This window comes from Anguilla rostrata, chromosome 3, assembly GCF_018555375.3.
Source record: "Anguilla rostrata isolate EN2019 chromosome 3, ASM1855537v3, whole genome shotgun sequence".
Classification (NCBI taxonomy): domain Eukaryota; kingdom Metazoa; phylum Chordata; class Actinopteri; order Anguilliformes; family Anguillidae; genus Anguilla; species Anguilla rostrata.
In genome coordinates this window covers 47,123,576-47,140,816 of record NC_057935.1, presented here as the reverse complement: position 1 = coordinate 47,140,816, position 17,241 = coordinate 47,123,576, and the positions used below count along the sequence as shown (strand labels likewise).

Here is a 17,241-nt window from a genome sequence, read left to right as displayed (position 1 = left end):
CATGTGATTTAATAGGTGGAGACAACTACAGCAGTGGTTACAACAGCTTTGCAGAAAAAACCCCTAATTATGAAGGGAGCTTTTTTAGTAGGTTACTAAATTCCTGGAAACAAAGAATCAACTTACTTTAGAATGTGAATGGGTGAAACGTGCATGTGTGAACTGCTTCACAAATAAAGACATTTTGTTCTAACATTATGCAATGGCACAGAATGAATTTGATCAAAAATAATTAAACATTTGTAACTATAGAATGTAAATTATGATCTAAATCTACATGACAACGTGCTAAGAAATGGTCACGTACTGAAATACATTTACAGTAAAGCCTTATTTCAGGAACCAGGGTTGCGGTAGGAACACAAAGGCATTGCTTGTCTTGATAAAGGCATCTGCAGTGTGCTGTAAATCAATAAAACACGCCAGACTGCTTCATTTATACATGGGAACATTGGATAGCATATGGTTAGCAGTTCCGTTTTCCAACATGTGTTAGACGGACTGAGCCGCGAACATTAAATAGAAGCCTGTGCAAAGGTCACCATCGTAGAGCTGTAGGTATCAGCTGGAAAGCCTTTATTCCATTTTGATATATGTTTGAACATACACCTTAAGTACCCAGTTGAGCTATTTATTGGACCCTATAATTGATAATATACATTCCTCATGCTGTAAAATGACAGACAGTGGAATTTTTATTCCCTTGAACTTTCCATTTTCAAAATGTATTTAGGCCTATTTGTACTGCTTCAGTTGCAGTATTAAATTACATTTTTAACATGCTGTGGGCAGTTCACAACACAATTTTGTCAGATCATGTGTTTTTGTTTTTTTTATTTTTAGTTAGTTTGCAGTAATAGGGGAAAACTTGATTCTAAATGAAAAAGCATCTTCTAATTGAAAGCAACACCAAAAACCACAACAAAACTTCCCTAGAATGTGTTTCAAGTTGCACGTGAAATGGTGTTAAATGTCTCTGCCTTTAAGTATTTATTTTCAATTCCAGAATTGTCCTTCTGTGCATGACGGTGAACATTTGACCTGCAAAGAGCCTGGTCAAATTTGAGGAGGCCCTCGGCTTTCCAAATGTCAGTGTATATTTTCTTTTCTCAGATCCTTCCGCTCAGGTCTACCGTTTGTGGCTCAATAAAATTTTGCATGTAACGTTAATGACCGTTAGTTTCTAACACATGCCAAACCACATTACCTCAGCAGTCTGTTTCTCAGAAAGCTGAAAGCAGTGCATCCTTATTTGTTACACTACATGATTTTCTCAGCAGACTAATCCAGGGTAGTTTACGCACACCGGCCATTTTGCGAAATATCCATCCAAGCAGGCTGACAACACATGACATCTCCTTTCCTCTTCAGGAACTTTCAATATGCAGCCCTTTCCGTGTTTTGCATTTTGTATTTCTCAGCAGATGCCAGGTGCATTTTAAAAAGAAACCGCATGGAAAATACCAGTATCAGGGATTTAAACCAAACTGAGGGGACTCTCTTATGAACACTTCTGTCTCAGCTCAACACCCGATTTACTGCTCAGGTTTACTTTGTAGGCTCAAATTTTACACCACGCTGGGGCAAACAGTGTTATCGCTTAGAATCAATACTACATGTTTCCTTTGGCCATAACCAAAAGCAGACCCCCTAAGCGATGCTGACAGAAATCATCTGCACCATCCCCGTTTGGTTGACAGTTTGCTTTGTACTTCATGCCTCTAAATCTCAGTCTAGTCCTCTAGAACAAGGAGCATGCTATTGGAATATTTAAAAGTTACATAACTGCAGACATATGTCAGCCAGAAAGGGATTATGTAAATAGGCCACTCATTACAATTGTATTAAGGTTGACGGGGGACAGGGACTTAAACATAGAACCAACCGTTTTGAGCACTCTAGTACATAAGTGACCTGGCAAAAGTCTGATGTGGATCAGTCATCCCCTGAAGTTTTTGACAGGTTTTTAAATTTGCATGAGATTAATGGGGGAAACAAAGTCGGTGGTAAAAGAGCAAGAGGGAAAAAAACATGACATCAATGTTCCATCTGAAAGTGAAAAAACATTGTTCATAAAATCCCCAAACAGTAAAAGTGGAGGATATGAATGAATAAATGTAGAATTAACACAGTGAAATTTATCATAAAGCCTTGATTTCTCAGTACAGCACACATGCAGTTTATATAGAATAAGGTAGAAATACACATCTACACCATTACAGACATTGGGAAGGTATGTGACTGTGGAAGAAGCTCAGCACATAGTGCCCATCTAGGATCAGTATTACATTTTAGATCATAATGGGTGATATTAGAACATGGATGGAGAAAACTTGATCCCAGATCAGCACTCTTACTTCAAAATGCTTTTTGAACGTGGGCACTGAAGCCAGACATTGTCCTTTTTCTACATTAAAGTGAATAGTTTAAAAACATAAATAATACAACCACATTACAATATTTATATATTATCAAATATTTCCTGAAAAAAAGTTATTTTTATTAGTAGAGTCAGCCATTGTCATCATATGAATTTGAGCGATTAAAAAAAAAAAAACTGAAGTGGCAAAAATATTCCGACAACCTCAGCCTCATAATGTACCTGGTAAATGGTAAATGGACTGCATTTATATAGCGCTTTCATCAAAAGTGCTTTACAATTGATGCCTCTCATTCACCCATTCACACACACACTCACACACCAACAGTGAAAGGCTGCCATGCAAGGTACCAATCAGCTCGTTGGGAGCAATTAGGGGTTAGGTGTCTTGCTCAGGGACACTTCGACACACCCAGGGTGGGCGATCGAACCGGCAAGCCTCCGACTGCCAGACAACCGCTCTTACCTCCTGAGCTATGTCGTACCTATTAGACTAGAGATTAGATACACAAGACTAGAAGTACTGCTGGTTTTCATTTCTACCTGATCATTAACGTCACTGATGGGCCAGAGATTCTGACACTGACCTCGTATGCCAAATCTAAATCAGTTCCCGATTAGAGGTAATGGAAATCAGAATTAAATTCAGCAGTAGTAATAGACTCAAAATTAAAAAAAAAACATTTTATCTTGCCATGACGAGTTCTCCAAAAGTGGCACCTATTCACAAAGCTGCTGAGACTACAAAGGATAGGGGAGACCTCTTAAGCTATAAGAAAACAGGGTTCACCCAAGCTCACTTCCTTGTCTTGTTGAGAAACGTTGCTCACTAGTGCCAGTGTGGTTGGCTTCAGTATAGTATTCATAACATTTACTTTGTTTTTCATTCATTTTAAATGAGTAATAGGATGTTTTCAAAGTTACCTATGGCTTCAATTAGGCTTTAGGGCTCAAATTAGGGTTCAGCTAGGGTTAGGGTTCGGAAAACGGTAAGTCTGAGGGTTGAGGCATGTTTACGGTCGTGTTCAGCAGCTTGAAGAAAGGTTAGGACAAGGGTTCGTTTTTTATTTTGGATGAGCCAAAAATTCTCTCTAGTAGCATTGCTGCCTATGACCATAAGATATATATGCATTTTTTTTTTTTGCAAAACTTTTTATTTTTTAAATGACCAAACATTTTGCATTTGTAGGTGTTTCAGCCACCAGTTTCCATGTTTATCAATGGTAATAATATGGTCAAAATACAAAGTCAATATTTTTTTTCCCACAAGAAAATTCAGTCACAATAGGTGTTTTAAATTCATCTAATGTCTAGCAGGCTCGAAATTATAAAGCTGCGACCCATCTGGAGCATTGGAAATTGGATTTTCCACCTTACTGGTCTTGACGATGTCGACATTGGGATTAACCATGCTGGTAATGCTGCTTACTTAGCCATTTACTGTAGCTCTCGCCCTGTTCCCTCTATTATTCAGATTTGAGGTGTGCGTGGCCAATTGCATTCTATAAATGAGCACAGATGTAACTCTAAGAGTTTTTTTTTTATTTTGAAATTCCATTTTCCCACATATCAACTCACTGGGTATGACAACGATGCTTGTTGTGAATTTTTTGTGAATACGGTCCCAGATCTGCACAAAGGCTAAGTGTGCATGATCAAATTGGGCCCCAGGTATCTTAAGTCTTTGTAACTTTCACATTCCATACCAAGAACAAATTTCTTTTTTCAAGAGCCCACTGTGCTGTAAAGGTAATCTGAGTATTGTTTAAGTTTACAAACATATGCTTATGAGCGTCATGGGCGGCAGTGTAGCATACTGGCTAAGGAGCTGGTCCTGTAACCTCATAGGTTCGATTCCCAGGTACGACACTGCCGTTGGGCACGGTACTTAGCATGCATTGCTTCAGTATATAACCAGCTGTATAAATGGATGCAATGTAAAAAGTTGTGTAGTGCGTCTCTGGATAACTGCATCAGCTAAATGCCTGTAATGTAATGAATGTAATGTCATGACAAACAACTGTGAAAAAACAAAGCACCCCAAATACTTTTCATTGATGATTAAACGCACATGTAATACTTAGTCCATATACAGTAATAGCATATTAATAATAGAATTTCATTATTTTTTCCATTTTAGATGGACAGCACTTTAAATTTGTGTAAACTCTTTAAATTTAATTTAAATAACTTAGAGGGCACACTGAACTTTGACATGTTGAAAGACATTTTTTTTTCAAGAAATTACAGTAAGCAAACGATTGTCTCAAGTCGATAATTCTCATAAAAACTTGATCTGTTTTACAAACATTTACTCAAGACCACAAATCTGCAATCTCAATATTTCAACCAGTTAATCAACAATGCACTTGTTGTGACTTTTTTTAATGCTAAGACTTATATAGTGCATACAGGAGGACGCTATGGGGGCACGGGACGATATTAAATAATTTCAGCATTCTTGCAAATACACAGAAGACATCAAAGTTCATACAATTTCATTTAAGTAAATAAATAAACCAAATATTTTATGTTCCTGTTAAATAATGCCAATTTAGTAGTAGGGGAATCAATATAAAATAGGCCGTTTGTTTCTCGATATTGCCAATTATGCAGAAAAAAAACATTAAACTATAAATGAATAGTTCCAAATCTTACATTACAGTTTTAATTTCCAGTAAATTCAGCCTGCTGGAAAAAAACACAAACATTCAGTTTCCATTTTCATGTAGCAATTAAGTAAATACCAGAATCCCAGTTACCAAACAGCTTTGCATCGTAGATGCCGCATAACATGATTAATTATATGCCTCTATGTTTAGATTCACAGGTACATGTATTTCATGAGTGACAGCAAAATAAACAAATAAAGAAAACAAGACAATTTAATCTACCCTACTGTATTTTGAGCATGCACCAGCCACAGCTGTATTTCCACTGCCAGGCCCAACCATGTCAAGCCAAAAGCCTAATGCCAAAAAACTCAAGCTCCTGGCAAATTGTTTGTCCACCACTGGGTCTCAGAGCTATTATTGTCAATCTGAACACCCTCCCATGCAAAGCTTCTTGGTGTTGATGTCATAAACCCATATTGCCACATATTGATGACAAGTTTCCTGTGATGCCCCCACCCATTTCCACCATTTACTTGCCACCCAAATGGCCCATTGAGGACCACCTGCATATGAAGGGTTAAAACTGCAGGCTTGAGGCACACAGAAGGTGTGACCAAGGCCCCACCAAAGCCCAGAAGAAGCTGGTAAAGGAAAAAAAAAACACTGGCATGCACTTACTCACCCAGCATTGACACAGATGTGGAAATATTGCTATTGCTTAGATTAAAACAGACAGTTCGCTTACATGCAAATATACTGCAGTAAGCATTTATCTCTTACCTAAACAAATGTATAATTAAAGTTGCATTTACTGATTTGTTAAACTGTCCAGCTAGTATTACTATGTTTGTATATTCTACACCTAGCACTGCATGACACATGGATATTGCTATGAAGCTAAAATACAGTAGCCCTATCAAATTTTTGGGACACGACTATTCCAAGTCATGTTTTTTTTTTGTCTGAACGTCACATTTCTGTGTATATTCAAGACCACATTTTGTGCAGATATAAAAACTGAATTATAAATTGCTCAAGGCACAAGGCCAACAAAATACAACAAAAAGTTACATTCAAAAACTGACTGAAAAAGCTAGACATGGATATACTAACTGGTCTAAACCAGTCACAACCAAGAAAAAAATAAATACATTTTTGCAAATAGTGCATTCATTGATTGGCATAAATTGTTGTAAGCCTGTAAGCAGCTTGCAAATGTGGCTCAATGATCAATGTGCATACACGCCCACAGTAAAATAAAAGCAAAAACTCCTTAGAGGTGAATTTTGTTTAACACCAAAAAAAACAGGAAACTGAGTTGTCAGTTACTGAACCATGATCAGGTAATTATATTAAGGAAAAGGAAATTAAGTATGTTAAGCAAATTGTGGCATTAAATTGCACAGTTGCAACAACTTTGATACATTTGGCAATTCACATGAATTAAACAGAACCAAATAGCGACAATCAAATATATTAACCGCTTTACTATAAAGATATTATAGTACATGTGGATTTTTTTTTCTGCTTTTCCTGTGGCCTTGAGTCAGTTTTTGGCAGACAATGTAGATGATGAAATCACAGGGTTGATTGAAAGGAGAAATCACAGGTGCCACAACCTTGAGAGGAAAAGAAATAAAACCAAACAGAGAAATTTGTGAGCAAACCTGCAGTTGCACAGTTATGACTAAGAGTTTTCTGACTATGAGCTGGGAAACATTCAACACATATTTGGCTTCTTCTCCTTAAAGGTATAGTCCAATTGTTTGGGGAAATTTGCCTTTTGGTAATCTTACCCATGGTTAGACGATCAGATCGATATGAATTTCATCCCTATGTGTCCAGTGCACAAGTGTGAAGACAATATCTATAGGCTGCTTGCTAACTGTGCGACCCATTATGAACGGCTGCAGATGGAAGTAATGTTAGCTTTGCTAATTAGTGACTTTATAATGATTGTGATTGTGGGAAATACATTTGGACTTTAAATCCAGCCTCTATTGAAAATGTTTTGAAATGTATAAATTGAAGAGGGACTCGTGTAGGTTGTGTGTATCAAATTTTGTGCCACTACCACCCTAGGTGGCAAAACAGCACCACATCAAAATTTCAGTTTTTCAAAATATAATCATTACACACGTACCCCTACATCCAATACACAACAAAGTTGGTATGGATGGTATTTGGTTTTCAGTTCATGGCAAAATACCCCCGTGCGCTACCGCTCACCCTTGCTGCTTGGCTTCTGACATTGCTGCTTGCAGCTAAATTTTGGAATTTAAATGAGCTGTCGAAGGATAAAGGTAAGCCTAAAGTCTAGGGCTGGGCAATATAAATGTATTTTGTGCATACCAGTATCAATTCAAGCAAGGGTTTTTCAGTACCATGATCAACTGTATTTTGTTTTTCATCCAGTGAATATTAAAAATTGGACATTCCAAACAGCGTGATAAAGAATTTGTGATGTTGCAAACAACACATGCAGAGAAGTTTGTGGAAACCTCTAGCTGTACTTTTAAATGAAGGAATACATGGAAGTAGTGTTTACTAGTGCTCAAATGTTTTTTTTGTAATAACAATTATCTTTCTTCATTTGATCATGTGTTTTTGTCAATGATGTGGAAGCTACAAGGCCATGCTGCTGAGTGGATGTCTTATGAACACCAAATTGAAAGGAGTGTTCAAAAAAAAAAAAATCTTCTCGTTTGGATGTTCACTACCACTGCACCAGGTATGATTAAAGAAAAAAAGACGAAAGAAAGCCAATATGCTGTATGGCATGATTACTGCTTAGAGAAAAAAATTAAAAAAACGCATTTTATAACAGTAAATATGGTTTACTGCCAAGCCCTACATGAGGTATACTTTATCATTTAATTCCAAACCTTGAAGCGTGAATTTTTTTTTTTCTTGAATATTTTGTCTAGTAGGCTAACAGTATGTTTACTAGGATATCCAATGTATTTTTTTTATTCAGTGTTCCTAACAAAAAAAAGAAATGTACCATTACCATTGAATATTATTGATTTATCCTTATTTTTATACAGTTACAGTATATTCTAGTTTACTCCTGTGTAAGTTACATTAGAAAACCAAACACCGTCATACTGTATATATGCAAAAGAAATACATTTTGGCCATATCACCCAGCCTTACTAAAGCCATTGGAAAGATGTGCTACACTGGCTGAGAATTAGTTCAACAGAAGAACGGACAATTTCCTTTGATTGAAAGAAACAAACTGTTTGAGTCTTATCAACTACAGGAGAGTGCTGAATAAAAAGACCACTGAGATAATACCAATAAACAACACGTGTTAATCCCTGAACACAGACAATCAGATCTCGAGAGATCTCCAGGAAGTTTCACTTTACAGCACTTGCTGTAGTAGGAATAGGCCATATTAGGGACTCGTCAGCTTGGACACTGATCAAATACTCAGCAGGCAGTGCTATTTACACAAACCTCTTCTTCCTACCTGCATCTCAATTTATATTTTAATTCCCACCTTTCACTCTCCTCCATTGACATTATATCGCTGGTTAGAAATGACTGCTTTTCACAAAAACCTGCTTTTCTCATGATGATAATGAAACAAGATTTTAATCTATTGAAACCATTTTAAATCTTAATCAGTCAACTATAAAATATTCTTAAAAAAAACAAAAAAAAAAAACATACAAATTAGAAGTTCATCGTTTTCACTGGCTGAATATTTCAATGAATAGTGTAGATGAGGAAACCATTTCCTTACCTCTAGTACAGAAAGAAGAAACGTGCTCTGTGGGATGTGGCCATACTCTCAGACATGTTGCGCACTTTCAGATAGCTCACAAACCCTCTGAAGAAGAGCAGGAGGCCTGCAAAAGGGACAGAGATAACATGAGTAGAACCATGACTTCTCAATAAAAAGGTACTAGTTTAGCTGCCTGCTAAGAAAATAATCACAAAATGCTAATTATTGAGCCATATTTATATGAACTGGTTTATTAACAAAAAAAAAAAAAAAAAAAAAACTCTGATAAGATGAATCTTCAAAAAACCAAATGCACTTTCACACACCCAGTTATGACTACTTTAAGCGGTTTAGCTCACTGGAGCAGGAAATGCAAAACCTCTGACAGAGAGGCAGTGACACCTGGGTGTGATATAAAGCTACTGAAGCTAGACCGCCACGTGTGGTCTCTGACCGTTTGGAACCAAACTGAGCTTGTGATTGAGGTTCACTGAAAAGGTGCAAAGTACAAACAAGGATGCATACAAGCACAACTGGAAATGACTCGATTAAAGAGAAGCACACACTCCCTTATTTTCAGAAGTACTCTGCCGCCTGGCGTTCTTGAGATGTCAATAACACCTATCGTTTTCAAAAAGATGGTGTCATCCACAGAAGGAGACAACTTTCATTCATGTCCAATTTCTATGGCACAGATATTGGAATACCACTTAAGGTGTTTTGACTCAGCAGTGTCATATTGTATCATGCTGTGTATTGTAAATACAGGTGAATAGCTAGCAAACAAAGCACAATTTAAAAACAAACATGAAACCAACAGAATTTTAGTCTGCATGAAGCAACAAACGGACTTAAAAAATAAAAATAAAAAGTAAATCACTACAATTTTACAATTTGGAACATCAAACCACAACTACAGTCTGCCCTCCTCACAAGGGCAGTGTCAAAATCAGGCTCCTAAGTATGTGTCCTCGAAGTATGTACCATCTACTAAGCAGACTGCATACCGTTTGGCACAGTATGTAAAAAATATCCCTCACACTCTCTGCCAACCGTACTGTGGAAGTGACGCAAGTTTCTCACGTTTCGTTGTTGTTGTTGTTGTTGTTCAAGGAAACAGTGAAGCTGCGCATCACGTTTATGGTACCAAAATGGTCACTTACTTCCCGAAAAGTATGTTCCTGAATATACTCTGCAAAACCCCAGAAATTAGGAGGTTATATCATCCTTGAATTTTAAGTCCACTACATTTAATATTCTGCCTACTTTCTCATCCAGCGCACTCCACAAGTATACTCAAAAGTTGGCGAGTGCGCCGATTCAAACACGGCAAAGTAACTTTCAGTATCCCACTCAGGAGCCGCACAAACATGAATTTATTTGCGAAGGAATTCCAAGTTTGCTTTCATTTTCACTGTCTGAGACAAAGGCGAACGAAACAGAAGTTCCTTTGAAAGGCCACAGCATTGCGGCGAATCTGCTCTGAAAGAGGCCTGGAGAATTCAGGAGCTTTTCATTAAAATGGATCTTTTCACAACGCATTTACGGCAACGTTTCTTAAGCAAGTTCTGGGTTCAGAGCTGAAGCTCTGCCACACATTTGGCTTTTTTGGTAAGAATACGCCCATCTCATACAAATGGGGGTGCTACTGCAGGAATAAGGAGGCTTGCAGTTTTCAAGTTTCTAAACCCATTTTAACAAAAGAAAACAAGTTGGGGAGCCGGAGAAAAAGATTTTGGCACAGAAATAACGTCTTCTGTCCAGCAGGCTGCAGAAATGCTTAGACCCAGTCAGCAGGGAACGTTAGCATGCACCAAAGGTGCCTTCTATCATTTGGGGGACTGGCTTGCATGAATAAATTGGATACCCATAGCCACACAGTCCACACTGAGAGGGATCGCAAAATAAACACAGGACGGGCATTTTGGTTAAGGTCTACTTTTCTCCCAGTTGCTAAATGCAAAAAGTGGAAGCCAACAGTGAACAGTAAACAGTTCCGCAGGAGTTTAATGAATCTGGAATTTGCAATACATAGACCCATCTCTCACTTTTTAATTCTGCCATCTGTCTATGTGAGGTGCTGTCCCCATTTTATGGGAAAAAATAACAAGAATTTATTGTCTACCTGTTATTCTGTCTCCATCTGTTATTCTCCATTAAAGGTAAGGGTCTGCAATACTCTTTTTGTTTAGCTGCTTTGCACATTTCATTTCTGACAAAATACAATTACATTTTTTCTTACAGTTACTTTAGCCAAATATATGGAAACTTATTTTTCAAACATAAGACCTATGGACTACAGCTTCAGAGAGATAAATATTACCATTAGGATTAAGATTTACACGTGAGAAGCTTAAACATTCGCAAAACTCATCACACAGTTCACAGACTATTTTTAGCAGCGTGATCTCGGTAATACAAGACACCAACATGCATCCTAGTTCCTTACCACTGGACACAGCACCGGAGAGATTTAATCACTTGATGGAAGCACAGAACTAGATGTCAATGTGACCTGCTTTGCAGTTTTTAAAGGCCATTTCAGTATTTAAAAATGACCATTTTTGGCAAGATAATGTTTATATAAGGATTTTTTCTGAATACTGGACTGACACAAAGCAGCAATACCACTTCCATATTCAAATTACATTTCATTCACATTAGAATGTTAACTCACCAAGAATGAGAAATATCCACCAGAGCCAATATTGTCCATTGAAATATCCATTGAAATAATCAGAAAACTAAAACAAGAAAATAAACCCACAAAGGAATACCAATGTTAGTTTTGTGGACAATGGTAACATATTTATAGATGTCCTCTCACAGGTAAAACATTTAGAGCTTGTGAAACACGCTAACATTATAAAAAGCTGCCATTGTTTACATTTTACCAAAGTCACATATCTGCTCGCACAGCTCAGGCCATCAAAAGCCATGTGAATACTAATAGAACAGCTGCAACAGCTTCACTGCATCAATCAATGATGTTGTCCACTGATTTTCCATAACTTTGCTTTTTTAAGCACATTGCATGTAACTGGTAAAACAGTTTAATTAGTAGAAGCATGATTTAAGTAGCTTATGTTGTGAATCTGGTGATTCTCAGATTCAGATTGTTGTCTGATAAACCCACCCTGACGATCAAGATCCACTTGATCAGGGACAGCCCGAACCCACAGATGGCGCCGTATCTGCCTGCGATAGTGTTGGTCAGGCAGAAAGACAGGCAGAACCCGATCCAGTTGAAAAGAAAGGCCACTGTTTTTACAAAGACACAGAGAAGGCCATATTCCTGTAATAACAGCATTGCAAAACAAACAAATACACTCATTTCAATTTCACTTTTGTGAAATAGACCCCATTAAATAAAGACTTACCAAACTGGCACTGGAGAGCCACAAGGTATGTTAGTTTTTGTTTTTTACCATTATTTTACCATTACATCAGCCACCAATTCAAACCCATGAAACCAGGTGGGATGAGATAACTGTGTAATCAACTGCTTTGACAGATTGATTAACCAAAACCAGCTGTACCTGCAACTCTCCAGGACCAGAACTACATTTGCAGTACATTAGGCAGACTGCAAACACAACAGAACAGCATCCAACAAATAACCTTAGTCATTACAACTTTGCATTACAGGTTCAATGTTCATTATAAACAGTAGTGCACAAAGCTTTAAAATGACACTGTAACCAAATATCCAGCTCTGTGAAATTACTACATTGAATGCATCGTAGTTTCAGAAGGCAGTAATCAAAAGCCACAGTGAGCAGTTCTAGCAAATATGGAAAGATGTCTTGCTTTATGGTTGTTCAAATGTGCTTGAACAGTATAGCTCTACACTAAAAATGCAGTATCACAGTCTTTTATTCTATTGGTCTCTGGTGCCATTTGTGTTGCTCAATCCTAAAAGCTTTGTTAAAAATATATGCCTACACTAATAATTTGGACATCACTTACACTTTCTTTTTGGAATTTGATTTTATAAATATGAATCATCACACAGCCCATTTTATTTGGAAAGCAAAACTATGCTTGAAATTGACACTCGTTGACATTTCACATAAACACCACCAGATGGGGCCGTAGTATTAAGTGTTCACACTTCAGAATTTGGTTTTAAATGGTATCATATTCAAATAATGTATATGGATGTACTAGGGCAAATGGAAAATACACAACAAAATTTAGCTCAGCAAAAATGTGTGACTTACTGAAGAAGGCCAACATAAATATCCCATCATTGCCAATTTTTAGCTGATCAGCATCACTGAAGTCCTCTCGAGGTGGAAAAACATCCTCCTAGATGAAAACAGAAAAAGTAGCTGACAAAGCACATGGTCAAGCAGCATCCAATGGCATATTTCTCCTTTACACCAAATTTGATTATAATAATGTCTGAATTTAAGCTGCTTATATTCATGCACAATATTTAGCCATTTACCATGAGACTTCATATATTACACCAACATATTGTATTTGCAGTCATCTCAACAACAAACTTTATTTACAAAGGTCTTATATAAAAAAAAAATGCATCTATTGGTAATACATAAATAAATAAATAAATAAATAAATAAAAGAACACAAAATGACCCAATACCCAATTAGGTTTGGATGTCCAATAAATACCCCAGTATTGCAAAATCTATTTTAAAAATGCTGAGAATTAAATAAATGAGCAGGGAAGCATTTACCCGCTGCACCACCCCCACTGTGGCAGTTGCCATGGCTGCAGCTTTGGCATTCTCTGCTTCATCATAGGTGGGCAAGGAGGTAGCAACACTGTACGGGGGTGGCACAGGGAACTCACACTGAAAGTTGTTTTCTGTGGGAACATAATGTGGAATGTTTTCCACAGTAGAACAGAACAAACATGCCAAATGCAGAATTTGCAGCATGCATGACACCAATACCATGCTAATTTACAAGTTAAAGGGGAACTTCACCATCAAGTATAACATCCTATGTTTTGATACTCTCAGAATTGGATTTTCAGAATTTTTTTTCTTGCTTCAAATTTAAATCTTTCATCTGTACTTTCAAAAAACCATTCAAGTGATAATGGCTCCTCTTCCAATCTCTTACATAAATGGGGGAGTGTTTTGAACTGGAAGGTGTGCAATCCTGAAAAATAAATTATTTTATCTATAATAGATTTTTGAAATCACAATCACACCATTTAAGACAAACTGAACTGTTGCTTTCATTTAACAGCAACATTGCATTTTCCAAATCCATTCCCAACAATGGAGAAAAGGGGATGAGTTATACCCAGGAAACTGCTTGAGTTCAGGTTCTTTACATTTTCTTTGCTGTGGACCAAAGCACTGTGTACGACAGATTAGAAAAGACATGAGTAAATTATTGTGCACGTGAGGACCAACAAATAATAACTGGCTGTAAATCCCCATTAAAAGCAGTACTATGAAGTGTTTCTACGGTCAGGAAAAGAGGACATGGAGCACCTGGAGGTGCACTGGCTCCCAGTGTAACGCTGGCGTATGACGGCGGTGGGGCATCGGGGTCTACTGGCACACTGCCTTCTGCACGAGGGTCCGCCTGGGTGCAGGAGGGCGTGTCAGTACCGGAGGCCCCTTCGGAGGGGTCGTCCTCATTGTGCAACTGGACACAAAAATATGGAACAGACAATCGTCATTGGTGCATATTCATCAGAGACTCACTACTGAAGACTGAATTGGTCAGGGAGCTGGATTGTGACCTGAAGTTTGCAGGTTTAGTGGGGAACAAGTGTTTTCTTACAAAATGTAATTAACCTATTCATACATTTTGTATTTTTTTTTTGTTTTTTTAATTGATTTTAATATTCATAACTCAAAAATCATGTTTATGCACATATCCTTATGATCACTGACAAATACAACTTTAATAATAATAATAATAATAATAATAATAGCCAGAACAAGACCAAAGGGTGTTTCAGCACCTCTGGTCCTTCGCCCACAAATTACACATGCTTAACAAGTGCTTATTGATAATTATGTAGGCTATGTAGTAAAATAAAGATTAGCTTAATTTGGCCACCTCACCCAGCACATTTAAATTTAGTAAATAGACAAAGTTTTGGACAGGGGTTGGATTCGTTCGTGGCACCACGCAACTGTACAGTGGTCAATATATGTAGGAACCGTGTTATTTGCTCTAACTGTTCTAAAATGTTCATAAGGCAATGATGTTTTCTCGTACCGTCTTATTGCCCTAAGAGTGAGGTGTGACCATTCCATTCCATATTAACTGTGAGATACTGTAACGTCAATGCAGCATGTGTAACCCACAACTGCTTCCCCAATCATCCGGAGACTGCCAACTATATAATTCATAATCACTATTCTCTGCTTAACGTTAGCTAGCACTACGTTAGTAAACAACTAACGTCAAAGCAATGGACAGCTTATTACGTTAGATATCTAGTACGTCTCCCCATAGGAACCGGCGTAAGAACTGACTGCATTGAACACGTCCTGTAGATCTAGCTAACACAACCTAATGTGTGGTGAAAACACTGGTCGATAATTGTCCGTAAAGTAAGCTTTTTTTTTTTTTTTATGAACATAAGTTACATATCGATATAATATATAATAATATAACTCATCATAGCCTAGCTAGCAATCGGTGTCGTTCCCTTTATCTGAGGCAGAGAAACAGACCCGAGATAACGTTGTTGCCGCTGTTTATCGTCAGTTACATTATAAATAACAACATAGTTGTTGTCTAGCTTGCTTGTCAAAGATATTAATCATCCATGTGATGCTGCAGTAAGGTTACGTGACACGGTGAGCGAGCCAACAAGTAATTCAATGCCAAAGCAAAGCTATTAACCAGCAAGGAAATGCGGAAGTGAGCAACAAAGACGCAGCTAGCAACTCAAAACTGCTAACGTTAGCTAATGAACCATGGGAGACAGTCACACCAAATTGCATGTTACCTACTACCGTTGCCACACGCAGTTTAATTTTGTCTCAGTTTTGGTAAACTCACTGAGAATTAGTAATTCATGTTGTTTTTCTTACCACTTGATATCGACTCGCTGCCTGGTGATGTTCCATTTTGTCACGTAGCTAGATAGCTACCAAGCTAACTAGCTCAACGAACAGTCGTCCAAGCGAGCTCGTATAACAGCTGACGTTATCTGACCGGCTAATATTTCGAAGGTAACTCAAACAGCCAATTAAATTTGATTTAGCACAGTATACTAATCGGTCACTATCATTTACATGCCCGCATTATATAAACGACATTGAAAAACACTGTTTTTTTTCCGTCTGTGGGTGGGCTTTTAAATCCGCAAGGATACACTGATCTATAAACCAAGTGGACGTGATAGCGCTGGCAAGGTTCTTTATGTTCACCCATCCATACCAAATCAGGTCCTTTCGTAGACTTTATACAAATGGGTCCTTTCTGCAAATATGAGTGAATCTACTAATCATTCACAAATAAATCGTTAACTGTAATATATAAAAGCCGTAAATGTTATTATCTAGTTAGTGCTCATGTGAGAACGTGCTCGTTTTTCTTCACTACCACTAGCCTGCTTCAGGTTACCAGTACTCCGACATTCCTTGTACAAGAAAATGCAGAACTTGTTCATTCAATACTGATCTCAAATTGGCACCACTACAACATCACTGGGCGGATCACTGAGGTTATGCTGAGTGAACATAACTTTAAGCCTCCCAGATCTCCTCTGTTCTGAAATGCCTATCCTAATGATTGTGACAAAAAGGTTACTGAAACACAAATATATCCACAACAATGATGGAAGCACACAACAGAAAAACAATCGTTGTAGTCTTTTAAATACATTCCAGGTTATGTATTATTATTATTATTATTATTATTATTTTGAGTTACTAATTCTGTACTTGGACTCTTGGCTTTACCCAGGCAGTGGAAATGACCAACCTTGATTGTTTCATGGAACCAGCAGCATTTTGGCTTTATATAATTTGTAGTTGGCCTGGTTCAGAGGGATTTTGAAAATACCTCTGAAAAGTAGGTCATCTTTTTCAAGGTAAATCAGCCCTAATAAATTCTGTAAACTACAGCATTAGATATCTGAGAATATTATCAGTAGTAGTTGCTGACACCCTCTTGCGAATGGACAACAATACTGTGCTGATGCATGAAAGTTAGCAGGCTACAATACCTCAAACAGCACGTAACCTGTTAATTTAAGAAGTAGGCTATACAAGGCTATACAATACAAAAGGATATTGTATGTTCCCCAAAGTCGTCAATTCCAGGGCAACTAGAGCCAAAGAGGGAAACGACTGTAAGCACGTACTAAGCAAAAGAAAAAAAAAAAACGTTTAAATCCCATGTAGACTGCGGGCCACTTCAGCAGATGCAATGCACATACATTACATTCTCTGAATCTAGACGTTTAAGGACATGATTAATGATGGGCGCAGGACAATTAATACCAACTAACTTTAATTTTATTTAAATAAAAAAGCTATTTTTGTTCTGATTTTAGT

The 17,241-nt window shown here is 37.5% G+C and overlaps 1 protein-coding gene across 1 annotated transcript; it reads right to left on the bottom strand.

The window, feature by feature from the left end:
* Positions 1-4,589: 4,589 nt before the first annotated feature.
* Positions 4,590-16,073, bottom strand: LOC135251002 (NEDD4 family-interacting protein 2-like). Its single transcript, XM_064327920.1, has 8 exons — positions 15,772-16,073; positions 14,209-14,365; positions 13,438-13,568; positions 12,955-13,042; positions 11,868-11,992; positions 11,409-11,475; positions 8,750-8,855; positions 4,590-6,614 (listed from the first exon to the last, which is right to left on the bottom strand). The coding sequence occupies exons 1-7, from the start codon at positions 15,805-15,807 to the stop codon at positions 8,752-8,754; spliced, it is 708 nt and encodes a 235-aa protein (XP_064183990.1). The 5' UTR covers positions 15,808-16,073; the 3' UTR covers positions 4,590-6,614; positions 8,750-8,751.
* Between the last annotated feature and the right edge of the window lie 1,168 nt (positions 16,074-17,241).

Bases quoted from the DNA above. Each gene is read 5' to 3' on its own strand.
- LOC135251002 (XM_064327920.1), bottom strand. From the start codon at position 15,807: ATGGAACATCACCAGGCAGCGAGTCGATATCAAGTG. The intron at 11,476-11,867 runs GTGGGTTTATCA...TTCTTGTTTTAG, and splicing joins AGTGGATCTTGATCGTCAGG to TTTTCTGATTATTTCAATGG. The intron at 8,856-11,408 runs GTGAGTTAACAT...TCCCTTTTGCAG, and splicing joins GTGGATATTTCTCATTCTTG to GCCTCCTGCTCTTCTTCAGA.